Here is a 24511-nt window from a genome sequence, read left to right on the forward strand (position 1 = left end):
TTGTATCTTGTACCTTGTCTTTGCTTGTGCTCCAATTTTTAAAGACTAAAGAGAGGGTGACTTTGAGTCAGAAGAGGTGTTTCATCTTACTGGCTTGTGGTTGGCAAGAGCCAGCCTCCTGTTCTCTCCGCTGGAGTAGGAGAAAGTAGAAGCAGAAGAAATACATATTTTGTCATATGGATTGCCTCTCAGCAGAGAAAACTCTAACAGCACCCAGCTGGCCACTGTGATAAATGACTTTACAGTCTTCAGGACTTGTCCCAGATTGCAAAGGAACAGAGTAATCTGAGATGCCATTTGAATAACAAAAGTCTTGGAAACTGATTAGTGTTGAGAGAACAAAGTCTGACAGAATACTTTTTCCTGTTAATGAAATACCAAATGATCTATCATTTGAGGGGAAAAAAAAAAAAAGGTAATAAATCACTCCTTAAAAACAAAACCACCCTTATTTCTGCAACATTGAAATTGCTAAGAGGAAGGGCATGGAGTCACAATTGTGTTGCTGCCTGTCACCATGGGCTGCAGCCTTATGAATATATCGAAATTGCATCTTAAGTGATTGCTACTGATTCAGAAGTGTCATTATAGGAAAACGTAACAGTCTTGGGAATACTTGTCAAAGTACAAGCCAGGACAGAAAAGCCTACCTTTGAGGGAATGGGGTGTTTTTACTAGAGTTGAGGAGCTACAGTAGGGGATTTTGTCTGAATAGTTCAATATCGATTCCCCTCAGAAGAGCTGCTGGATATCTTCTGTTTGCCAACATTCACATCATATTGGTTCCCAAGCTGGTGTGTGAAATTGCCTCAGTGGCTGAAGTCTGGACACTGCAGGCAGATATTTATATCTGGGAATCTGAAGGGCCAAACTGCCTAATTGCAACAGAGCCTTGGAAACTTGCCTGTCTTGCCTTCTTGCTCTGTCCTGGGGCAGCCATCAACTTTCTAACGGGCACTAAACATCACTGTCTGGAGCTATTCAATTCCATTCACTCTCCTTTATCAACCTCCCTTTCCCTGAAAGGTGAATGGAGACTTTAATGAACCCTCTTTAAAGATGAAAGTGACAAGTCAGTGTGCTTGGGGAGCTACAGGAAGAGGAGGAACATGTTTCTGCTCAGATCTCTCTCTCTCTTTAATACCTGAGGGGATATTTTTCAGGCAATCTTGCATTCAGGATGGCTGTCCTCTTGCTTCCGAGTCTTTGTTCCAGGATCAAATACTGCTATAGTGAGACATCCATCTTGAAAGTCGTTGTTAGTAGATTGAACTTTTGTGGGTAGAAATGCCCTTTACTGATTCAGGAGACTGATATGTATGCGGAGGGATATACCAGCAGAGTATCTTTGTCTAAATGAAAATCATTTCCTATGAGGATTGCTCTTAAAAAATCATGAGCACAGTGTAGATATTTATGGTATGGGCTGCAACGACAAATATCAGCTTGGGGAGATGGCAGATGGCATAGCTTAATTCTTACCAAACTGTTAGTCATCTATAATGCAATTGCACAAAGAAAGACAGGACCTGTACAGTAACACTGTCTCTTTGAGATATTATTTTCTATTGGATTTCAGTGTCCTGCATTCCAGCCAAATGCTTTGGACCTTCTGCTACCATCTGGTTTGAGCTGGGAAGCAAACCACCAGTGTTCCTCTTAGCAGGCACCCATATGACAAGCCAGAGAAATGCTCCTCACCTACTGGCCTTCAGGACCTAGCTGGTCACAAAATCTGACCTCATGGGCAAGAACTTACTGCACCCCCCCCCGCGACAAGCACTCAGGGTACTGAAGAAACTGCAGTTGGTGTGGGATGAGTAGTTATCCTACTGGTTCTTGTTAGAAGCTTGCCAGGGAGAGCTTATACATTTCTTTTAAAGATAATTATTTCTGGGAAACATTGTTTGTGTGGGAAGGAATAGAAACACTGTTTTAATCTACTTTCAAGCTGTTTTTTACTGAAGTGAATTCTAAAGGCAAAAGCCATGTCATTTGAATCCAAAAAGATATTTCATTGGCTCTGTCAGAATGCTGTATTTTAAAGCTTTTGGTGTTTATAGCCTTGATGTTGGAGTTTTACATCTTAAAAATCCATATTTATTGGTGATGATCCTTATTGTAAAAGCCTTAATGATTCGTGAGATGACAGATGTCTGTTTTGGTAATGTTTTAGAAATGGTTAAGAAGAAGCCAACAACAAATAGAAGCTATTCCTTCTTTTTTCTTTCTTTTCTTTTTTTTTAAAATATATATATATTTTTTATATATATATATATAATATATATATATATTTTAAATATAACTGAATTTTAAATGTAACTGAATCCCTCATATGTTTTGTGGGGAAAAAGAACATGATGGCTTTTTTAATGTCAACAACAAATAGAAGCTATTCCTTCTTTTTTCTTTCTTTTTTTTTTTTAATATATATATTATATATATATATATTAAATATAACTGAATCCCTCATATGTTTTGTGGGGAAAAAGAACATGATGGCTTTTTTAATGCCATAGAAAAGAGTAAATGTATTAATAAGTAGGTGTGATTGAAGTTCTTCATGCCTTTCTTTGGCTGTTTTTCACTGTTTCTGGGGTACTTGTTATGCACTGCAATGACGTATTTTATTTCAGAGCTCTCCATCCACCATGTTGCCCTGTGGACCAGCTTTGACCTTTGTTCGGTGCCTGGTACGGAAGAAGAATGTTGGCGGTGAAAGCCTTGAGGACTCCAAGTTGTGCCGATGCTTGTCGACGGTGGACCTTATAGCACTGGGAGTAGGAAGTACCCTTGGTGCTGGTGTTTACGTCCTTGCTGGAGAAGTAGCCAAATCTGATTCTGGACCTAGCATTGTTGTTTCCTTCCTCATTGCTGCCCTGGCGTCTGTGATGGCAGGTCTCTGCTACGCCGAGTTTGGTGCTCGTGTTCCCAAGACTGGTTCTGCGTATTTGTATACTTACGTAACTGTTGGTGAGCTGTGGGCTTTTATCACTGGTTGGAATCTCATTTTATCCTATATTATAGGTAAGCCAAGAAACAAACACGGGACTTGAGGGTTTCTGAGAAAGCAGACATAAGTTACGTATTTGTGTCTTTCTGACTCTGTATTTAGCTACGGTTTCTTTTTATTCCTACTGGGATCAAATAACCAAGGTAATTTGATTAGGCTTTTTCCTCCTGTTCATTGCCACTATAAAGAGACAAGATGCTTTGTAAACAGTCAGTCTTCAGCAGCAGGAACTAAGTAACTAATACAAAAGTTTTGTTAGACAGTAGTGATGGTGCACAGGAATAAACACAATTTCATTGCTGTATTTGGTCAGCAAGAATAATTTCAGTGAAATCAATATTTTTTCTAAACATACACAGAAAGACATTTATAAGGGCCCCATCACTATAGTATCTCCCTTCAAGAAATTCATGATGCTTAATTTCTAATTTGTTACTATAATCTCATGCTAATTAAATGATGTCCTATGTTGTGATTCCATAAAACACAAAGTTTGCCATATCTGGGTAATATCAATGCTTATGTGGCAGACATTCAAATAACTACTTCAGTGCTTTGGCAAAGATGACAAATTTGATTTATATATGTTTTCTTCCAGAGGTACGTGTTCTGGTATATTGTGTATAAGCATGCCTATCTGTATATACATATGTATATCTACTTACAGGAACGTTGCCCAAATCACTACAAAATCAATATAACTGTTGTTTTAAAGTGCATTCGTGGTAGGAAACTGGTTAAAATATGGTTGTATTTAGCTATGGCCCCATACATTGTTTACCAGAAGCAAGTATTGGTCTTAAATACTAACTAGCAATATAAATTTTGCTAGTGATTTTTTTTTGGGCTTTATTTCCAGGTGGACAATCTTTCCTTTGTGTTCTTTATTAAACCATTTTCTTACATTGTTTTCCATTGTTTAATGTACCATAATTCAACTTTAGAAGTAAGTGTCTTCCAGAATGACACCAAGTGTAAATGATATAGAAATAATTTTGCAATATTTGGGGAACAAATGAAGTACAAATTTGTATATTTTAGTTGTAGAATAATGTTATCATTTAAATAGGTAGAAACTTTTGATAACGTTAAAATTTCAAAATTATCACTGTTTTAGCACAAGCTCTGTTTTTCTACATACAAGTAGCAGTGTGCTTAGTTTTATTTCCTTGTCACTAGAAGTAACTATATTCCCTTGTATGCATGCAAAATGCTAAATATGCATGTATTTTATGAAGGTACATCAAGTGTAGCAAGAGCCTGGAGTGGCACCTTTGATGAACTTCTTGGAAAGCAGATTGGTCATTTCTTCAGAACCTACTTCAAAATGAATTACTCTGGACTGGCAGAGTATCCTGACTTTTTTGCTGTATTTCTTATATTGCTTCTATCAGGTAAGAGACAGATATGTCTTCATTTATGATGTCTGTGGTGTCAGTTTCTTAAAGGAAAAAAAAAAAAAAGAAAAAGTTAAACTGTAGTTAGTGTTTTATCAGAAATACCTTAATAATATTTGAACAATTTAGATGTACATTTGTGTACTGACAAAATTACTCTGGGAGTTAAATTTATATGAACTCTTCTTGAATCCGAAACATGAAATAATCACTTTTTATTAAACCTGTGATACAGACTGATGATAACATGAAAATCTTCATTTCATGACGTATTTTTAAACTACAAAAACTGACACCAAAGCTATGCCTTTTGAGGCATATGCCTTTTTGATCAGAAAGCTCCAGAATGCTGAAACTTTTTTTGTATGTTTGTATTTAACAATTGCTTTCCACAAGTAAATATTCTTAAAGGAGTGAAGGAAGTCAAGAAAGCTGTATGCGTGTTTTAAAGTGTATAGCTTGTTTTCCACCAATACTAGAAACAGTTCAGTATTCACTAGAGGTCTTACCCGAATTGAAAATTTGAAAAAATATTTGAGAACAAAATTATTTAAAAGGCAGCTTTCAATTAGGTTTAGGATGTACCTGCACTGTGAGTCACATTTCAGTGTAGAGATTTCCAGGCTGAATCAACACCCATATCTTTAGAAACTGTGGCCAAAATACCATTAGGGAAGAAAAATTGAACAGCTCATGATAACTTCTGTGTTATGATGTCTCGTTAGTGGAGGCAGAAATTTTTTACACATTATCTTGAGAGGCGTAAAAATTTCAGAGTTAATCTCTAGATAATGAGGGAAAGCATGTATGTGTTCTTAGTGGAAATGCTTACAATGCAAAGAAGCCAGAGTGACTTTCCCACTGTATTTAATTTTTCTTGATCTGCTTTCTGCCTGCTGTTCCATTAAACTATTAGTATGCTTACAAGTGTTACACAGTAGGACCCTGGTGGAATAACTTTCAGGTCATTTAAATGCATTAGTCTGCAACCTAAGGCACGCATATTTTATATCAATCTTTTTTTCTAGAACCTCTATGAATCAGTACTTATGAACAGGAGGAGTGCATTTCTTCTAAAGGTTTTGTTAATGAGCTAGGAAATGGGAGTCTTACTCTGAGATGGATATGCTCTGAAAAACTTAGATCAATAACCTGATTTGTTCAATCTAATAATTATTTGTTCTGTGCATAATAGATTCTATCAAACTGTTTGTAGTAAGCATAGATTTTTGTAGCTATTTTTGTTCCGTAGCGTGAAATAGAGATATGAACTCAAACCTCAAAAAGCAATAAGTAAAAATTGCTCAAAATATTTTTAAATATTTCAAGAGTACAGTTGAAGAAAGTTATCATTTTATGGTTTCCAATACGCTTTCCTGTCGCCATGCTACCAGACAGTTTATTAAATTTGTGCTACCACTTTTTAAAGGTGTAAAATCTACTTCTGTTTTTTTTTTTTAAGTGTTATTAATTGTACTGGTACGTATATTGTCTTGAAAATAACTTTTTTCTTACTGTAAGTGACTGTTCACATTTAAAAATTATTTTTATTTTATAGGTCTATTATCTTTTGGAGTAAAAGAATCTGCATGGGTGAATAAAATTTTCACTGCTATTAACATCTTGGTTCTACTCTTCGTTATGATTTCTGGTTTTGTGAAAGGAGACGCTGACAACTGGAAAATAAGTGAAGAATATCTCATAAACCTTACTGCAATAACAGAGTAATTACTTTTTAAGAATCAATTTACTTGCTCATATTCCAAGCAATTTTCTGTTATACTTCCTTTTGTGCTATTGCAGGTGTTAACAGACAGCTCTGCTGATGGGAGTGATAAGCGTTTTATGCCCTTAAAAATATTTTTATTTTCATGTTTGTAGTTTCCTAAAAAGTTTCCTAAAGTCTTATTTTGACACTCTTGTCTGTAGCTATTTGAGAAGTTACTGGCTTCTTTTCTTGTCTTTAAGCCATGTATTAACTGCAGAATGTGAGTATGACAACAGCAGATTCCTACATCATTAGTATTTTCATACTCTTACCAACAAACGGTAAAGGGAGTAAGGTGATAGTTACATGATTCAGGTATTATTCCACTTACTGTTATTTTTGTCATACAATTTTTGACGTGCAAAAGTCTTCTCGTACAGTTTTGTAAAGCAGAACTCTGTCTTGATGAGAGCATTTTTACATGTTTTTTCCAGAGTTGCAGGGGAGGAAGATGTATTTGTTTGTCCTACCAATAATAAAAAATAAGTTATTTTTCTGCTGTATTTTTGTTCTTCGTAGGAATTTTTCATCCTATGAGAATGTGACCAGTATATATGGGAGCGGTGGCTTTATGCCATATGGTTTCACAGGAACATTGGCTGGTGCTGCAACCTGTTTTTATGCTTTTGTAGGATTTGACTGCATTGCAACAACTGGTATAGTATTTATATGTGTCTGTGTGTATATATATATATATGTATGCATAATATACCTTTGGGGGTTCCAAAACAACATAATCTGCTAACTGTCCTTCCTTTGCTTTGTCCTGAAATTTCTTCAGTCCATGAAGAATGAGTCTGAGTTCATTCCTGAACGTGGCTATCATTCTATGAGGAAGGAGCAGATTTTTATTTTATTTCGATTCTAAATAAATTAATTGTTGCTTAAGCCTGGGAAGTGCTTAGTATATTTTTTTTTCTGCCCAAATCATATTAATCACCTGGTGATTGTCTGAGATAAGATCTCTCTCCTAAAGGCTGGTCTATATATGAATGGTATGGATTAAGTACTTAGAACTTACAAATTATAGGAAAATAACTAGAAATGATGGGGTTTGACTACTGTGAATATAGAATGTATTTTATATCTAGCAATTGTGCCTCTGTTTTTTAATGCCATTTCTGGCAACAAAATATTGAGTTATATACTATGTCGATGAGCTTAATTTGTGCAGATTTTTAAAAATCATATTACAAATATGGTTCTGAGTGTTTAGACTTACAAAAGTACTAATTTGTGTTCATTGCTATATTTTAAAGCTGAATGTAATAGTAAGAGTTTTTGGTGGTTTTTTTTTTTTTCCTTTTTTCAGGAGAAGAGGTCAAGAATCCTCAGAAAGCCATACCCATAGGAATTGTGGTGTCCTTGCTTGTCTGCTTCATGGCCTATTTTGGGGTTTCAGCTGCACTGACTCTTATGATGCCATACTATATACTAGACGAGAAAAGTCCTCTGCCAGTAGCATTTGCATATGTTGGATGGAGTCCTGCAAAATATGTTGTAGCAGTGGGATCCCTCTGTGCTTTGTCCACAAGGTAAAGACTTCGATATGCTAATTTTCTCTGGAAAAGCTGATGGGTAATATAAGATATTTAAATATACATTCATGTGGTCATTTTGAAGGCTCACTTCATGCAAAGGATTATCCGTAAGTGTTATACACACGTTTTAGACTTAAGCAGGTCTTGATGACAATGTGTGTTAATTTATGTTCCTTTTTTAAACTGTACTGTTATTGGACTCTACCTCCTTGACTTTTTACCCAAAAGTTCTTTATTAAAATAAGTATTTTCAGACATATGACCTGCAAGTTTTCTCTATTAACTGTCGAAATAAACCTCACACATTTTGTCTTTTCTTGTTGTCCATTCCCAAAGATTCAGCAGCTTTATGGGCTCTGTGTATTTGCAGGCAAAACTGAATAGTCAGTTAACTAATTCCCCTTCTCACCTTCATTGCCTGTCTATATTTTTCTCTAGTCTGTCTTCTGACAGTGATTTTTCTGTGGGTATTTGAGATGTAGATTATAGCTGTGAAAATAGGATAGTTTATTCCTCCTTGTGAAACTGTGGATGCAGCCTTAATTTAGCATGTTATTTTGATTTAAAAGATCAGGGAAAGCATAAGATATATTAGTTTGTCTTCATATAAGTTACACTCAAGTTGTAACGTGGTATCTTTCATAGCACAGAACATTGCTCATTGCTTAAATTTAGGGATAGTAGAATGCTGATGCCAGTCTTCTACCTGAGCTTTTTAGGTAAGGAGTCATTCAAGTGATCTTCAGTGATGCAAATACTGGCTGGCTTTCCACAAAGGAAAAAGATATGCCTGCTTAAGCAGGAATATCAACAGTACTCTGAGATAACCCTGGTGAGCATCAGCCTGTTGAAGATGACCACAGTGACTCTGGGCAGTGATTTAAAGGAAAGGAATATTTTGATGTAGGAGGTGACAGAAAGAGGAAATAGTTCCAAAATGACATAAAAAATAGTTCCAAATAGACATAAATTGTACAGCTGACTGAACAATGTCATATTTATGCAGTTTATTCTGGGATTATAGCTATATTCTATCTAGCTGTCATACTTCATATCTAGTTGTCAACCCTTCAAACCCCAGTTTGAAGGGTTTTACTGCAATTTTGCCCTTTATTGATAAATATCAATAAAAGTGATACGGTGGGATACATAACAGTGGAAACTAGATTAAAGAAACTGATACTGGAAAACAAAATTAAGAGAGATGGTAAAACACTGTTTCAGAAATTTGAACGGCTGTCCTCTTTCTAGTGTATTTTGAAGTATTGTATTTCCTTGTATGGAAAGAGTAATCTTCCAGTGTTTTTGTTGACTGATGTCGATTTAGAACAAATCTAAGGAAATTGTATTTCATATTCCTAAATTTAGAGGTATAATTAACCAAAAAAAAAAAAAAGTTGGGATAATTGCTTTTGGTTCATATGGTTACCTCTTATCATGTTATGTTGTGAACTTGTTTCCTCTGGGTAAAGACGTTCATTAATATTTCCATTATTTTTGTGAATTCACTTAAAGAGGGATAGGATAAATAAATTTTACAAAGTCAAAACAGCAAAAATTTAGCTGTGGACTTTAACAGTATCCTTACTCGAAGAATAAACTGTCATCCTAATTCAGGAAATATTCTTTTTTGGAAAGAGCATTCATACTTCAGTTCATGTGCAATGAAACTTATTTTATGTGTGTCTAACCTAAATGCTTGTGTCTCATGAGCATTACCAGAGGTACTTAGCATCTGTGGTACATAAAAGCTGGGCCTTCTGTAAGTGGTATAATTGATTTCCTAAGTAACATGGGCAACCATTCAACTGGTTAAATATTAGTATGCTTGCTGCAGAGGTTATACTGGCTATGGATTTGCTTTTTGTCCTTTAAATGTTTTTGGTTTTTGTAATTACAATTATTTCACTCTGAGAGAAAGAAACCACCTAATTTAAGAAGTCTATCTAAAAAGAGCCTTGAGTTATCAACAGTTTAAAAGCTTTCTGTGTGCTGCTAACAATAAATCTAAAATAATTACCTTTACTTCTTCCAAAAAAGAAATTATCTCAATGAAGCTTGGCTTGAGGTGCTTTAATTGAAAGAAATAATGTGCCCAAGTTAACTTTATGGTGCTTTCTTTGAATTACTGTTAATCAGCAGCTTCACATAGAAATGTAGAGCATAAAAGATGCTGCTAATGCTTATTGATTTGCTGCTGCTGACTGACGGACTTTTTCCAGGAATACTAAAGCTTAATTGCATAGTTAGTGTGACCCGGAACACGTTCCTTGTCCACTAATGCCCAAGAACTACAGTGATGGCAAGAGTTACTTTGCTAACCTGAATTCTCTCTAATGAAGCAATTCTATTACCTAAATGAAAAACAAACAAACAAAAGACAAACAAACCCAGAAAAATCAACTTTACAGGAAAAAAAAATATTTCAATTTGTCTGATCTGTAGTATCTTGGGCTATGGGGCTTTCTGGTGTTGTCTTACAATCATAAATTTTGTTTCTGTACATGTCATTAATTAACATTGTTTATCTTTTCCATGATACAACTCTGCATGAACTGCATTTGCTGTGTTGCATGTGTTTGCTTTTTATTCAGTCTTCTTGGATCCATTTTCCCAATGCCACGTGTAATCTATGCTATGGCGAAGGATGGGTTGCTTTTCAAATGTCTAGCTCAGATCAATTCCAAAACGAAGACCCCACTAGTTGCTACTCTATCGTCTGGTGCAGTAGCAGGTGAGACTAAGAGTTGATCCTTGTAAAGAAAGGTGCACTGCTAAATGCGTTGCATATATGGAAAATGTGCAAAATATATGTGCAATTTTGATTTGCTTGTGACTGAAATGACCAAATATGACTGTCGCCAGGTAAAGTAGGCTACTAGTGAAACTTTTCTCTGCCACAGATTTTGTATTTGTTGGTTAATCTCAAGAGCTGTCATAGCCTAGGTTCAAAATAAACAACAAACCTTAAACAACACCACCGATCGACCAAACAAAAAACAAGAGCAGCAAAACAGAGCCTAAACCAAAACTAAACCTAAACCCATTCACTCTTCCAAGCTTTCTTTTTGTGTAGTTGGGTTTACCAGTAAAGCACTGTGCTTTTAATAACCTGTATTTGAACTATACATTTTTCTGTTCTAGTCTTCTCGGCTCTATGTTCCCTTTGCCCCGAATTCTGTTTGCCATGGCACGCGATGGTTTACTCTTTAGTTTTCTTGCCAAAGTGAGTAAGAGGCAGGCACCAGTTTCTGCCACCTTGACAGCAGGGGTCATCTCTGGTAAGCTCTCGAAGCCCGTGTTTCTTAAAACTGAGATTTAAGCACTCTATGCACGTGCATGGTACTTTATGTTTTTGAAAAAGGGCTGCTTGTTAACTTCCCATGCATGTAAGGTGGGAATAAAATTATTGAGTAATCAAAGGGTGTAAGAACTCCGAATCATACCAATCATGGTGGTGGTAACATCCTTAATGTCACAGAATTCAAAATGATTTTTTTCTTCTTCTTTTTTTTTTTTTTTTAAATATTGGTCTCTTGTACTGTGAATAAGCTTCTTTCTTAATCTAATCACTTAAGCTGATGCTCTCCATACAGGGCTTCCTTGTTCAATGAGCATATATATATATGTATATATGTGTCACATCTATGAGGTGGGAAAACAGCTGTCAAGTTTTTTTGTTATGAGATGTGAGAAAAAAATCCTACATTTGCAACAGGATCAACTTTCGTGTAAAATACATATGTAGATTTTTTCACTTTCTTATTTTGGTACAAGCTTACCAAATTATGGTTGAGGGCTGTGTTTTTGTGTGTGTTGGGGTTTATGTGTGTATGCACGTATGTCTGCATGTACACACCCACATATATTTTAGCAAAACAGCATTTTAGGAGCAGCTGCCAACTGTTATATTTTGCAAAGAGAAATTTTTAACATATAGCTCTTTCACTTCTGTCTATACTTCCTGCAGAGGCACACGTGGTTCTGCCCAAATTTTACTGTGTTATTTCAGGGGGATGTCTAATTATCCCTGAAAACTGGAAGCTCTAGAAGCATTTAACTCAAAGGCAAATAAATGTCCGAAAACTAATTCAAACATAAAAGACATGCCTTAAAACACTTAACAACCCTGGCTACAATTTTTATCAAAAAAGAGGTTCAGAACTGAGACTAAAACATGAGTTTTAATTTTACTTATTATTGACTTTTTCCTTTATAATAATTTGCAAATGCAGTTATATGGGATAGAATTAACATCTTTGCCTGAAATTATGGTGATGAAGAGAAAGAAAACCGTGTTACCCAATGAGTAAACTGATGGAGGTAGCTATACAGCCCTGACTATAGCTTTGCAATAGCAGTCACTTGGACTGCTTTTAGACAGTTTGGAGAATTTGGTGTGTGAACAATTTACCTGAAGACAGCTTTATATATTGCTGGAGGAGTATTTTTTTTATTTTATTTTTAAAAGGATGCATATTTGGTAATTTGTGGTCATAAATAGTTTTGCCAGAATAGTTACAGATGTGTATAGCAATTCCTATTATCTGACCTTCCTATTAAATCCTATCATGGATAGTTGCATAGCTTTAAGAACTGTTCTCCTTTACCCCGTTAGCCTGTTAAATGTTTGGCCTCAATTAAAACTATCAGGTCAAGACTACAGCTGAGTCAATTGTCACATGCTATAATTGTGACTTACCTTTTCACATACTGTAATCATGATTGTGAAACTCTGCACACAGGGAAATGTTTAGTTGACAGGTCAAGGTTCCTTCATTGTAAATTTGTCCACCATGGTTTCTTACAACTTCAGTAGAATTAAGAGGGGTGAAAAAATAATACTAGGTCTTTTTTTCCTCTTACTCAGAAGCTTACGGGCTTTTTTCTATGATTCTTATATGTAAGAGAAAGTTCTGGGCTACAAAGTAGTGTTTTGAAGCTAGGATTTGAAGTTAAACATAGCTACTGTATGTTAGGTTATAATAGGTTCTGTTCTTTGCTTACCTACACTTTTGAGTGTGCAAGGCAGTGAGGTATTCAGAAATTTACCTCATGGATGAGGTAATGACGTCTTATAATAAATGACATCCACCCTCATTAAAGAAGATGGGACAGTCTTCCTTCCTTCATTGAAAGAGGAGACTAGCAGATGAAATAATATGTCTAACACAGCAGTCTTGCTTTCTGGAAATCACATTTTGCTGTCTCCTTCAGGATCAGAAAACAGGGGAATGCGTGTTGCTGTGTGTTTTTGCATTTATACACCTGTCTACAAATATATAAACAAACATAAATATTAATTCTGAACATAGAAAAGTTTGTGTGCACGTACACATACAGTGTATAAAGGCTACATATGACGGTTTCTTTTGATGGTGATGTTATTGGTGATTCAAAAAATTAAATATTTTCGGATTATTTCTGTATCTCAATAATACAAATATTTTAAGATGTTTTTTGACCACATGCATCTCAAATCAACTAATACTAGCCTTTCATTTGGTGATAGTTAATTTCAATTAATTGTGCTAATTTCTTTATGAGTGCTTTGTGTCTCTGTGCAAACAGCATAGACAAAGACATTCCAGAATCTCCAGAAGAAGATGGCATTAGCTTTTATTAATAACTGCCATAATTATTCACAATATCATGGAAATTTCTGCCCCTGATTTCAGTGATCTTAAGAATATTAATTATTGTGATATTTTGCTGTCTGTCCTAAAGGCTACTTGAACTTAACCGTTTTAGTAAGATAATTATTCAAAGACAAAACCACTTATTTTATTCTAGACAACTCCTTAAAGTGTCTCTTTACACAGAGCACTTTCTGAGACCATCACTTTCAGATGACATACTGGGTTGTATCATTGTTCCCCTGCTTTGCTGTGGGAGCTGTCCTCTCAACTTTGATGAGATTCTGTTGCAGCATCAGAACCTTATTCTATAAAATTGTGTTTTAATGTGTCACCATTCAGCAAGGCATGTATGCAAGTACTTATGTCCACATAAGTCCAATACAAATTGCTTGATTATGCAGCATGACTGTATGGCCCATCAGTGTGATATCCATATGAATGAGTTTCCCAACAGAAATTAGGTTCAGGAATGTCGGCTGTGACTTAAAATATGTTTTTAAGGATTACCATAACTTCACTTATATTGCTGTCAGTAAAATAATTTAAAGTTACACTGCTGACAGAGGTTAAAATCTTGACTTAGTATATCAGCCTCATACAAATTTTGCATTTTCTTCTCCCTTTTTTTTAGCTGTAATGGCGTTTCTATTTGACCTAAAGGCTTTAGTGGATATGATGTCTATTGGCACACTTCTTGCATATTCACTTGTGGCAACCTGTGTCCTCATTCTTAGGTGAGTCAAAAAGACCATTTCTATTTTACTGTGTTTTGGTTTGTGTTGTTCACTACCTAAACAGACGTGACATCTATAATACACGTTTTTTGCTGGATAGCTACATATTTGAGAGCTATCTGTTTGTGTATAAATGACTACTAAGAAGTTGAGATGCATCAGAGAAAACACAGGTTTATTGTCATATCAGTATAGTAGCTACTCAAATCAAAGCTTCATGTGAAATCCAGACACCTTTTATTTTCCAGGAGATGCATTGATCCCAGCATCAGTCCCAAAGGCACTAATGAATGATATTTCAAATAAAATCTATGCTGTGCATCAGGCCTATCACATTGTGGGGGCTATACACGACAGATCAGGTAGTTGACAGGATGACCAAGTTAAAATAATTGCTTTGTATTGCCCTAGTCAGAATTCAGTAGAGAAAAACCAGACAAATGTTTCAAGTTGTGGTAGCCCTAGGAGAGAGTATAAATACTCACTCTCAAAGAGTGAGATTATAAATAATTGTCAGTTAAACTCTCTTATCTGTTCTCTTTGAAAAACAATTGAATAATATTGATATAGCTTCAGGCCATCTCTTTATTTAGTTTGTTATTTTTAAATTAAAAAGTCAGTGTTTGTTACTTACCGTATGAGGCTAAATTGATAACTTTGAAAACTATACAGCTTAAATTCAGCTCAGATTCAATGTTGCAATAGTTTACTCTTTAGAGAAAACTATTTTATTCCATACAGACTTATTTAAAGAATGTATTTTTAAAAATGCACTTACATTCTAACAAAGGAGATGTAAAATTTGAGTTTATGCCAGTTAGTAGGCCCCATACTGGAAGCAAGGCAGAACGAACTTGCCACCGTGGAAAGAAGCTTCTCTCCCCTTTCCCTGCTATTGACCACCAGATCCCTCTTTTTGTATAATGCTGGTCATTTATTTGACCCATTGGTGCATTCATATAGCTTAAAAAATTGCCAACAAACAAACTCAGAAAAAAAAGTGAATTACCATTATTTCTTTATATATATTAGTGACTAATTGTATGCTGTTGCAGTACAGTTATAGATTGGGAAATTCTGAATCTCTGTTGCAAAGCATTTAGTACTTAGATGCATTCCTAGAGGCATATTCCTTAATTCCCAAAGTATACTTAGTACTTTATTATCCTGTTTGTTGTTTGTTTTTGCCCAGGTACCAACCCAGTTTAACCTATGAGCAACCCAAATATTCTCCAGAAAAAGCAGCTTTGGCTGCATCAGAAAGGGAATCTGCAATTAGTGAATCACAGATAAATATGATACAAGAGAATCACTTCAGTCTTCAGACCCTGATCAATCCATCCAGTTTACCTACAGAACAGACTGCAACTACCGTTAACTTTTTAGTGGGTCTGTTAGGTAAGTTTTCAGCTGTCCAAGCTCATAATACATTAATGTGAATAGCAGAATTCTATCACAGACAAAATTAAAAATCCAGTAATAACATAACTACTTTCATTCATCATTAATGCATCATTCTGGAGAATGCTTTTTTTGTTTCTTGATTGATTTAATCTGTAATCTAGTGTGTTTTCCATTACTTAATCATTTTCATAACATTTCATACTGAAGTTCTGCTGTCTTTCTTCTTAAAAGTCACTTCCTCTTCAACGCAGAGATTTAGTGACCTCTCTCCTATTTCCATCATTTTGTTTTTCACACAGCTTTCTTGGTTTGTGGCTTGAGTGTTCTCACTACATATGGGACTCATTTCATTGCTAACTTGGAGCCCTGGAGTATTGGCCTTCTTGCTGCGTTGGTGGTGTCCTTCATAGTTACCATTCTCCTCATCCAAAGGCAGCCTCAGAACCAGCAGAAAGTGGCCTTTATGGTGAATAACATAATAGCTCTAATGAGAGGTTTGGGTGTATTCTAAGAACTGGGAGAGGGGCAGAAGAAGACAGAGACAGTCTTTTTCAGGCAGTCTTTCATTACTGCACTGCTACTACTGTGTTTTTTTGTTTGTTTTTTTTTTTTTTGATGAATGTAAGGGCAGTGGATGGTCACAGCTGAATCATCAGCATGTGTAGGTCCAGTCCAGATCTTCTCAGAACGAGAGAAAGTGTTTTGCTGCCCTCAGATTGAATGTGTGACATGCATAGGAGCATGGCTGCACAAAATCGGTGTAACTATTGGGTTGCTGTTAAAAGTAGTGGGTCTGACAACACAGATCTTCTAGCTATTCCTTCAGACACATCCCCAAAATGCACATTGTTGAGACCCAAGGAATTCTGATCCTCAATTTAAACACTTAGACGCTGCAACAGGATTCAGAAACTGATCAGTATACAGACAGCTTGTCTGTGTTGTGTGCAGTGATTTGGACCGCAATATAGTTCATACCTCCCAGAGTATAAGCATTTCATTTTGAGCTTTCACTTATGTTCCAAGACCTACAAACTATAGAATAGTTTGTAATGGACTATTTAATGGAAATAATGAAGTACAGTGATGAAAGTGAAGGAATCTGATAGAACAGCGGGGTGGTGGTGTGGTGTGCAATTTGGAAAGAAGGGATAAATATATATATAAAGATAGAAATAATACTTTTCAGCTGTACATCAAGGAATTCATTGGTATATGTTCAGCACAAGCTGGAAAACTTTTCCTCACAGCCTTAGAGAACATATTTTAAATATAACTTACTTAAAAAGTCTAAGATATATAGAAACTGGTGGTTAAACACAGCAAAAAAAGAAAATTTCACTATACTTCAATAAGAAAATGTTCCTATTCTTTTTTAGTGAGAAGATGTCACCTCTAGTTCGTGTTGTATAACTGAAGTATGGCATTAATAGTGCAAGCATGCAAGAAATAGTATTTAATTTTACAAATATTTTAAATATTTCCCTTTAGGTTCCACTATTACCATTTTTACCATCATTCAGTATCCTGGTAAATATTTACCTGATGGTACAATTAAGCAGAGACACTTGGATCAGATTTAGCTTCTGGATGGCACTTGGTAGGTACTTCTGCTCATTTCAGTCACCTCCTTTGTTAGGACTGATGAATCCTGTCTCAGATAGTTTGATTCTCTTCCATTAAATGTTGGAACAAAGTCTGTATTTAGTAAAAGTCAGCTGATATTTCTAGTAATAAAAACAAATCACGCCTTAGAAGGGGTACATATACGCAGCCAAAACTGTAAGTATGGTTTTGAGGTAATAGGAAGAATCAGAGATATAGGACTAATTCCAGTAAGCCACTAAACTTTTATTCTAATAAGCATAGCTAAAATTGTGCAGAGACCTGTTTGTAACAGTTTTCTTCCTGCTACATCAGTCATTCTCGTTCAAAATATGGAAAATTGCATTGATTTCATTTAGTCATAAATCAGAGAGAGTAGTTTCCATGGCCTATTAGAGCAATCAGTTAAAGCAAAAATGATGTACTGGAATTTAGCGCCTGCACTTTCCATGCTAAGAGAGAAGACCTGAAGCATGAACTGTAATTCTGATACCTGAAGAAGAAACTGGCTTTGAAAATCATGCTCAGCCAGAGGGTAATAAATAACTACTCTTTAATGCACTACTTACATGAAAACCCTATTAACTTTTATTTTTATTTTTTTATTTTGAAGGCTTCTTCATTTATTTTGCTTATGGTATTAGGCACAGTATTGAAGGTCATCGCAGTGATGGAGATGAAGATTCTTGCTCAGAAAATAGTGGGTTGCAAGAAAAGAACCCTGTGGAAGAAGTGGATGAACCTGAAAATACAAATGAAAGTGATCAGTTTCTTGCACATGAGAGGACAAGTGAATGTTAATCTATGCAAATTTACAAGTCTTTTAAACCTTTAATTGACATTTTACTTGCGAACTGAAATTTCAAAAGCTTTCTACCAACATTGTGCTTCTTGAAAGTGTTTACTACAAGGCCTGGCTGATACTTTGGACAAGCTGCTAAACCATCTTCATCATTTCAGAACTGACAGCATGGAGATTAATATTTAAATTATAAAAAAGTACCCTTTGGCAAGCAAAAATATGGATGGATTGTTTGAGCATCCATCATGAACATCCATGAACACTGGCAATCACAAAATATGAAGGACTTTAGAACTGCCTGCAAGAAGTTCTGAATATTTTACACTGCATTGTGAACACAAGTGCCTTTTATATGTCCTCCTTATCTCTGTTACATGTTCTGGCCACAATCGAATAGTATCTCAAATAACAAAGCAGCTAACTCACTGACTACTGAAAGTGCTATCTTTTTTCTACAGAAGTAACTCTCATGGGAGATAAATAGAAGATAAGCCTGGAAAATATTTTGAAAACAAATGGTAAATGTACAGATCTGATATTTGGCAAAAAACAGAGGATCACATTTATATAAGAATAGTAGAGAAATAATTGCTTAGCCTTACTGATTAGTAGGCATGGTGAGTGCAAACAGAAAGTTCTTTAAAGGCTTTTGGTCCTTCTAAATGCTATTCAAGATTTCTGCTTCTAGGTTACATGAGTTCCTTTCACTTCAGAGATACTGTGTATATAAAATACTTCCAAGAGTTACGTTGTTTTCTGCAAAACCATCTGGGAAATAATCTGTTGGTCACAATATTGACATTTGTGTATGATTTAGCAAGTATTCTGCTGTTATTTTCAGAAGGGATGGGATTTTATCCCTGACTATGTAATTGCATACTTTCATTCAGCACTACTCATTTATTCCCCCTATACTTCCTTCTCCTTAATCGTGTGACAGAGTTGATACTTCTGAGATTAGTTGTTACACATTGCTTCTCTACAGAAAAATTTATGCACAAAATCCTTCCCTTCTTTCAAGGGGATACAAGGGGAGGTGAAAAAAACTGAGGGCCAGGCTTTGGAAAGAATCCTCTTCAAAGCAATATTTCAGTTCTTAACTAAGCCATAAACATATGTTAGCACATCAGGTTTTTGTGAGCCAAGCCTATATCCACAAATGCATTCATGTGGGTAGGATGTCCAAATGCAGATTTATGGAAAGAACCGAATTGTTGCAGCAGTGCTGGGTTAAACCAAAGCTAGTGAAAATGAACTGTGTTCTTTCAGTATAAAAGTCATACTACCTATCAAAGGCACCCAAACATTTTAATGCTATTTTTCAGCAAATAGTAGGATTCCATGATGTGGAGTTATTTTGCTAGAAGGCGTTTATAGAAATGACTTCCTTAAAGTAAGAAAGAATTGTGTTGAACTTCATCATGGAGCATTGCAATCTGAAGCATAATATTGCCAGTAATAATCATTGGTATTAATCTCTGTTGTTATGTATAAAATCCTATATCCTGTGAGAGTGATGTTGGTTGACACTGAAAAGCACCTTACTTTTTATAATAGCTGGAATTTTACCAAAAAAAAAAAAAAGGAAAAAAAAAGGAAAAAAAAAAAAGAAACTAGTTAAGCTGCTTCTGTCTGTCTCCCTCCCTTTCTGTCTTCACAGCAATAGATTTGGGCTTTTTAATCTAAAAATGAGTTATGTTGTAAGAGAGTAACATGCCTAAATGTAGGAGGGCAGAAAGAGCTTCTTGACAGAGAACCCTGAAATGTACCAATACCCCTTATTGGAATCCCATAGGTTTGTAGATTTCAGCCTGATGCCTTTCTGAATCCCAGTTTGAACTGGGAGGAGAGCATTTTGCAGCACTGGTAGCATGGAAGGGAGATGTTGCTGTTGCACTACTGGCCTCTGCTGGCTACTGAGCACTAGGAGTAGCAATCTGAAAAGATCTTCACCTCTGCTTGTCTTCTGGGGCATATTCCTGGATTTACAGTAATCTAGGAGGAGAAGAAAAAAAAAAAAAAAAACCACCTGAAAACATTTGCTAGAATACCAAAGCAGAGCACTTGCAGGTGCCTGTGTTTCTCTTTGGAGGTATGGGGTAAGAAGGATACAACAGGAAAAACACCTGCCTCTTAACTGAGGATCTAGCATGGGCATCTTGTAACTGCTGTTGTCCTAAGGACTGTTCTACAGATCAGTGGTCCTTAAAAATGGACGGGACAGAGGATAAGAAACTCCAGGGTGGGTGGCAATGCAGTCCAATTTTTTAATGTATCATAATCTATCCAGAATTGATCCTAAGTTATAGTCACTTCTTTCCGTAATTCATCATTGTCTTACAAGATTAAAGAAACACTAAAATGCCATATTAGACTAATAGAAGCAGACGGTAGTCTAAGTAAATGTTTGATTGATAGGAATGGATAGTAATTGTTAGCAATAGTAATCAAGAAACTATTGCTAAGTTTTGGTATCTATTCAGTGAATGAAGGAGCTGTCTATGTCAGTTGGATCTTCTTTTAATTGTACTTCTCAAGGGAGGCCCATTTTTATGAAAAAAATGACAAAAGAACTGTCTGTTCTTGAATAAAACATTAGAAATTTAAGACTTCCTAGGCTGTATTGAAAGGAATATAATAAGGTAATCCTTATAGATGTCAAAACAGAAGCTTTATTTAAAAGTACCACAAATATTTGAAGTAGACAGTGATGCTTTTCCTGATTTGTAACTACTCCATCAAAAGCACAGTTTCTACAGTGGTTATTCTTCAGAGGACATCCTCACCTCTTAAATCCTCAGCTGCAAAAACGCTATGCCATTGGAGCAAGTCAACAGTGCTCAGTCAAAGCTTCTGCACGATGCCTTTACAAGCCTAGAGAGAAGTGCAGCTCTTTTAGACTTCCTCGCACATCTCGGTGTGTGGAAAGCAAAGACATTTTCCTATGAATGCTGATGCCACAGAGCAGGCGAAGAAGGCTCCCAAGATGCAAACTGCTGCTGTTCTGTGATGTGCAAGGAAGACCCCATTCCCTCCCAGAGCCAGCATATAGAATGTATGAGTGTGCACACCTGTATGTTTGCATCTGTCTGACATTAGCCCATAGTAATTTTGATGTACTGATTACAATAATTTCTATGCTGCACTGGAATTTTCTTTTGAAGGGAGACTGTCCATGTAATAACCTTATGACTAAAGCAAGTGCTAGCTAAGACTTCTGGAGGTAGGTTAGAGAAATTTTCCAGCTTAAGTGTATTTTGTATATAGACAGTTTCCCCTTTCATTTGTAGGAGTATTCCCCCCCCCCCCCCCCATTATAGAAATTAACTATGAAAATGAAAGAATGTGACTGTACAGTTGTTGCTGAGGGGGATTGGGAGCAGCTGCAGCACAGGAACTAAGTTAACTAATGAGATAACAGTTAACTAATGAGATAGAAAAGGAAAGTAGGGGAGAGTCATTGGGTGTTCTCAGTTGCTTCAACTGTGCAAAGCTTATTTATATGTGTGTATAGTTAATGTTGTTATTGCTTAGTGGCTAGGTAAGAACACTACAGGCCAGAAATAAGGTATTTATGCTAATTTTGATATGCATTTGTATATGCAATCTTGAAATTCCAGATGCTATTCTGGGACTTTGCAGGAGCAGGCCCTGTGAGGGACAGCCATGCTAGCTTGTTCTTACACGGGAGGTATGCGTGAAACAAATCCTGATTTTGTTCTCATATTTGCTGCACGTGTCTGTATTTGCCAAGACAGCAGCTGAAAGCACATGTCCAGTGGAATTAAATTGTTATTTTTTACATAGTTGTCGATATTGTAAGTTGTTCTGTGCAAATAATAATGGTATGTATTAATATATACCTATTTTTGGAGGTAGCTTATTGTTTTTTTCTTTCTTTGTGGAAAAAAATATCCTCCAAAAACTGTATTTACATTGGTACATTCTCAATGTGCCTTTAGATATAAGAATTATTTTTATCTAATCAGATTTAGGAAAGTAAATTAAATCATGTTTAAGGGAGAACAAGTAAATCTCTTTGTTCTCCCTCAGGGAAGCGTAAAGAATTATAAAGCATTTCTGTATAATTCATGTTAACTGAAGTGATCTTCATGTAGTATTCCAAATTCTAGTCCTAATGCTGCAACAGGAAATTTTATGAGGTATCTTAGATTTCATTGTCTGTTACCCTGGATAAAACTATTCTGTTAATAACAGTGTGCTTTTTTCTGCACAACAAATGCAAGGCAGATTCCTCAGACCTGTCATATTATGGTCACCATGTGTTAAGGGCATTTATATTGCCTGCTGTAGAGAATTATCAGAAATAAAGATAAATAGTAGTGATGCTGGGTAATTTATATGTATACTTAGGAACTTAACTGTGCCATGCAGAGACTTCAAATGATACAATGAATTTAGAAGCAAAACATGGTAAAGCTTAAATACATATTCTATATTTTATTAGAGGATGAATGTAAAAGTCTAGCCACCTTTTCCATAAAGTTTGTGTTGATATATTTTTTTTCAGAAATAAAACGCATACTGTTTTCATGGAGGTTTTAATAAAGTGCAGGATTAGACATGCTGCAAGCATCCTGACATATTGAAAGCTAAACAACCCGGGTGAAATCTGTGACAGTGCGGGAAATGTGCATGGGACTGTGCAATCATTTAAGTCATGTCTGATGCCTTTGACATTGAGACGCATTTTGTACAGTAGGAATTTAATTCACATGATGTCAGTCATGTGTTACTTGATAACATAAAAAAGAAAGTAAAAGCACCTTTTATTCTAAGGCCCTAATTCTTCCCAGACCTGCCAGGAAGATTGTACAAATTGCAGTACGCTCATTGAAAGCACTGGGGTTACTCAGTGTTAAGTAAATACATATCTTACAGAAACAGCAGGTGGTATTTCACATTGTGTAGGATCTTTGTATTTGTTTTTAATTTTCTGTACCTTTAACATTTCTTCCTGGTACATACTTTGAGGACCTCTTCATTTTTTATAGTTGGACCTTTCGAAAGCTAATTATAATGCCTTTACCATGTCCTGATCTGTTTTCCATTTGATTTTAGAAATCAAACTCTTTAACATTAGCTAAGTTAAAGGATTTCTGTGCATAGACATGCATTACGAAGACCTATGTGTATATATAACTGTTTATTTTTGTTGTCAGTTGGACAAATTCTGTTGTCTTTGTATGTTTTCACTGAGCCTTGCGTGAGGCAAACTCCACCTTCACCAATAGAAGTTTAGTTGCAGTCAGGACAAAGGATAAAATGATTCAAAAGTTTAGGAGGGCTTTTTTTCTTTTGTATTAACAGAAAGTAAAGCGTGAAATATGTTACATATCTTTAAGAACAGTTATGTGTGCATCATTTTAAAAAACAGTAATGTTTATATCCATTTTAACTTTTCTTGTTCATATGTACATTGTAGTGATAATTTTTGTATTATGTGCTGCTGAGCAATTAAAGTGTAGATAGAATGATTATGATGCAACGTAAACTACAAATTTATATTTCTTTGAAGTGCTCTAGCCAAAATGAAAAGTCTTGAATTTTTATGAATGTAAAAATGCATATATTTAAGAATATGGTGCTTGTTTTTTTTTCTTCACTTTTTCAACAGAATTATAATCAGCAATATTTCTCGTTACATTAGTTCTAAATTCTAATGGAAATTATATTGCTCTTCATTTACTGTAAAATGTGCTTCACGGGATAACAATTGTGCATTTGTCCTGTATTTTTTAAATAAAGCTGAATATCACTTGTACGTACGTCATACAACACCTCTAACTTCAATCACCACTGTAGTTGTAGTAAATACTAAAATAATATGGTGACTTAATAATAATCACTAGTGTGTCATCATGTCATGACATTATACAAACCATAACTCACTTGTAATAAATAGCGTGATAGTTCCTATACTTCTTGTAGAGGAGAAAAAAACTGTTTTAGGTTTAAATCCCTTATTTTTTCCAGTGGTCTGGTGATGGGCATAGTAGAAGTGTGTGTTTCATACTTCCTTCTAAGCTCTCAAGAAGTCATCAAAACACAGAATAACACCCTTTGATTTGGGCATTTTGACTTCTGGTGCCAAACCAGAGATGATGTTAGGTTTGACTTCCAGAGGGAGCGAGTAGTCCTTGGCATTCACGTTGCTTGACTTCCTGAAGCACCCTGCAGTGATCCCACATGTAGAAGTCTCTATAGGTTGATGGGAACCAACAGCCCCCACCAGTGCACAGCCACATATGGCAAACGGTCACTGATGAGCTAATCTAGATGATAAGCTTCCACATGTGTCTCTGCAGAGCAGATTATTATGTGCAGCAGCTACTGCGTGGCATGCACTGAAAGCAGAGCCCTGCTTGACCATCCTCGACCAGAGGAGACAGCTGGGGAAGTGGAGCTGGCGGGGGGGACCCCTCTGCTATCCTCTCCAGCCCTATGAGGAGCGGTGGAGAAGACAGAGCTGCGAAGTGAGCGATGTAAGCCGGGCAGAAGGCACAGAGTCCTTTCCCGGGGAGGATCCGAAGCAGGTGCCAGGCAGGTGGTGGAGCCCAGCAGAAGACCCCCCGCCGAGGCCAGGT

General features: G+C 35.9%; 1 protein-coding gene across 8 annotated transcripts in view; it reads left to right on the plus strand.

Moving 5' to 3' along the window:
* SLC7A2 (solute carrier family 7 member 2) overlaps positions 1-23688 on the plus strand; it is a 52495-nt gene extending 28807 nt beyond the window's left edge. For 4 of the 8 annotated variants that reach the window (XM_083833513.1, XM_083833514.1, XM_083833515.1 and 1 more), the window contains 11 exons: positions 2637-3027; positions 4252-4407; positions 5969-6134; positions 6698-6834; positions 7491-7713; positions 10314-10453; positions 13990-14092; positions 15285-15490; positions 15796-15962; positions 16988-17096; positions 17715-23688. In XM_083833513.1, the coding sequence (XP_083689639.1) occupies positions 2652-3027; positions 4252-4407; positions 5969-6134; positions 6698-6834; positions 7491-7713; positions 10314-10453; positions 13990-14092; positions 15285-15490; positions 15796-15962; positions 16988-17096; positions 17715-17902 (1971 nt within the window). In that variant the 5' untranslated portion in view covers positions 2637-2651 and the 3' untranslated portion in view covers positions 17903-23688. Of the gene's footprint in view, positions 1-2636; positions 3028-4251; positions 4408-5968; positions 6135-6697; positions 6835-7490; positions 7714-10313; positions 10454-10863; positions 11001-13989; positions 14093-15284; positions 15491-15795; positions 15963-16987; positions 17097-17714 lie in introns of all 8 variants that reach the window. The other 4 variants (XM_083833516.1, XM_083833518.1, XM_083833517.1 and 1 more) reach the window with 2 other exon arrangements.
* Positions 23689-24511: the final 823 nt, after the last annotated feature.

This window comes from Anser anser (assembly GCF_964211835.1).
Source record: "Anser anser genome assembly, chromosome: 4".
Lineage (NCBI taxonomy): Eukaryota > Metazoa > Chordata > Aves > Anseriformes > Anatidae > Anser > Anser anser.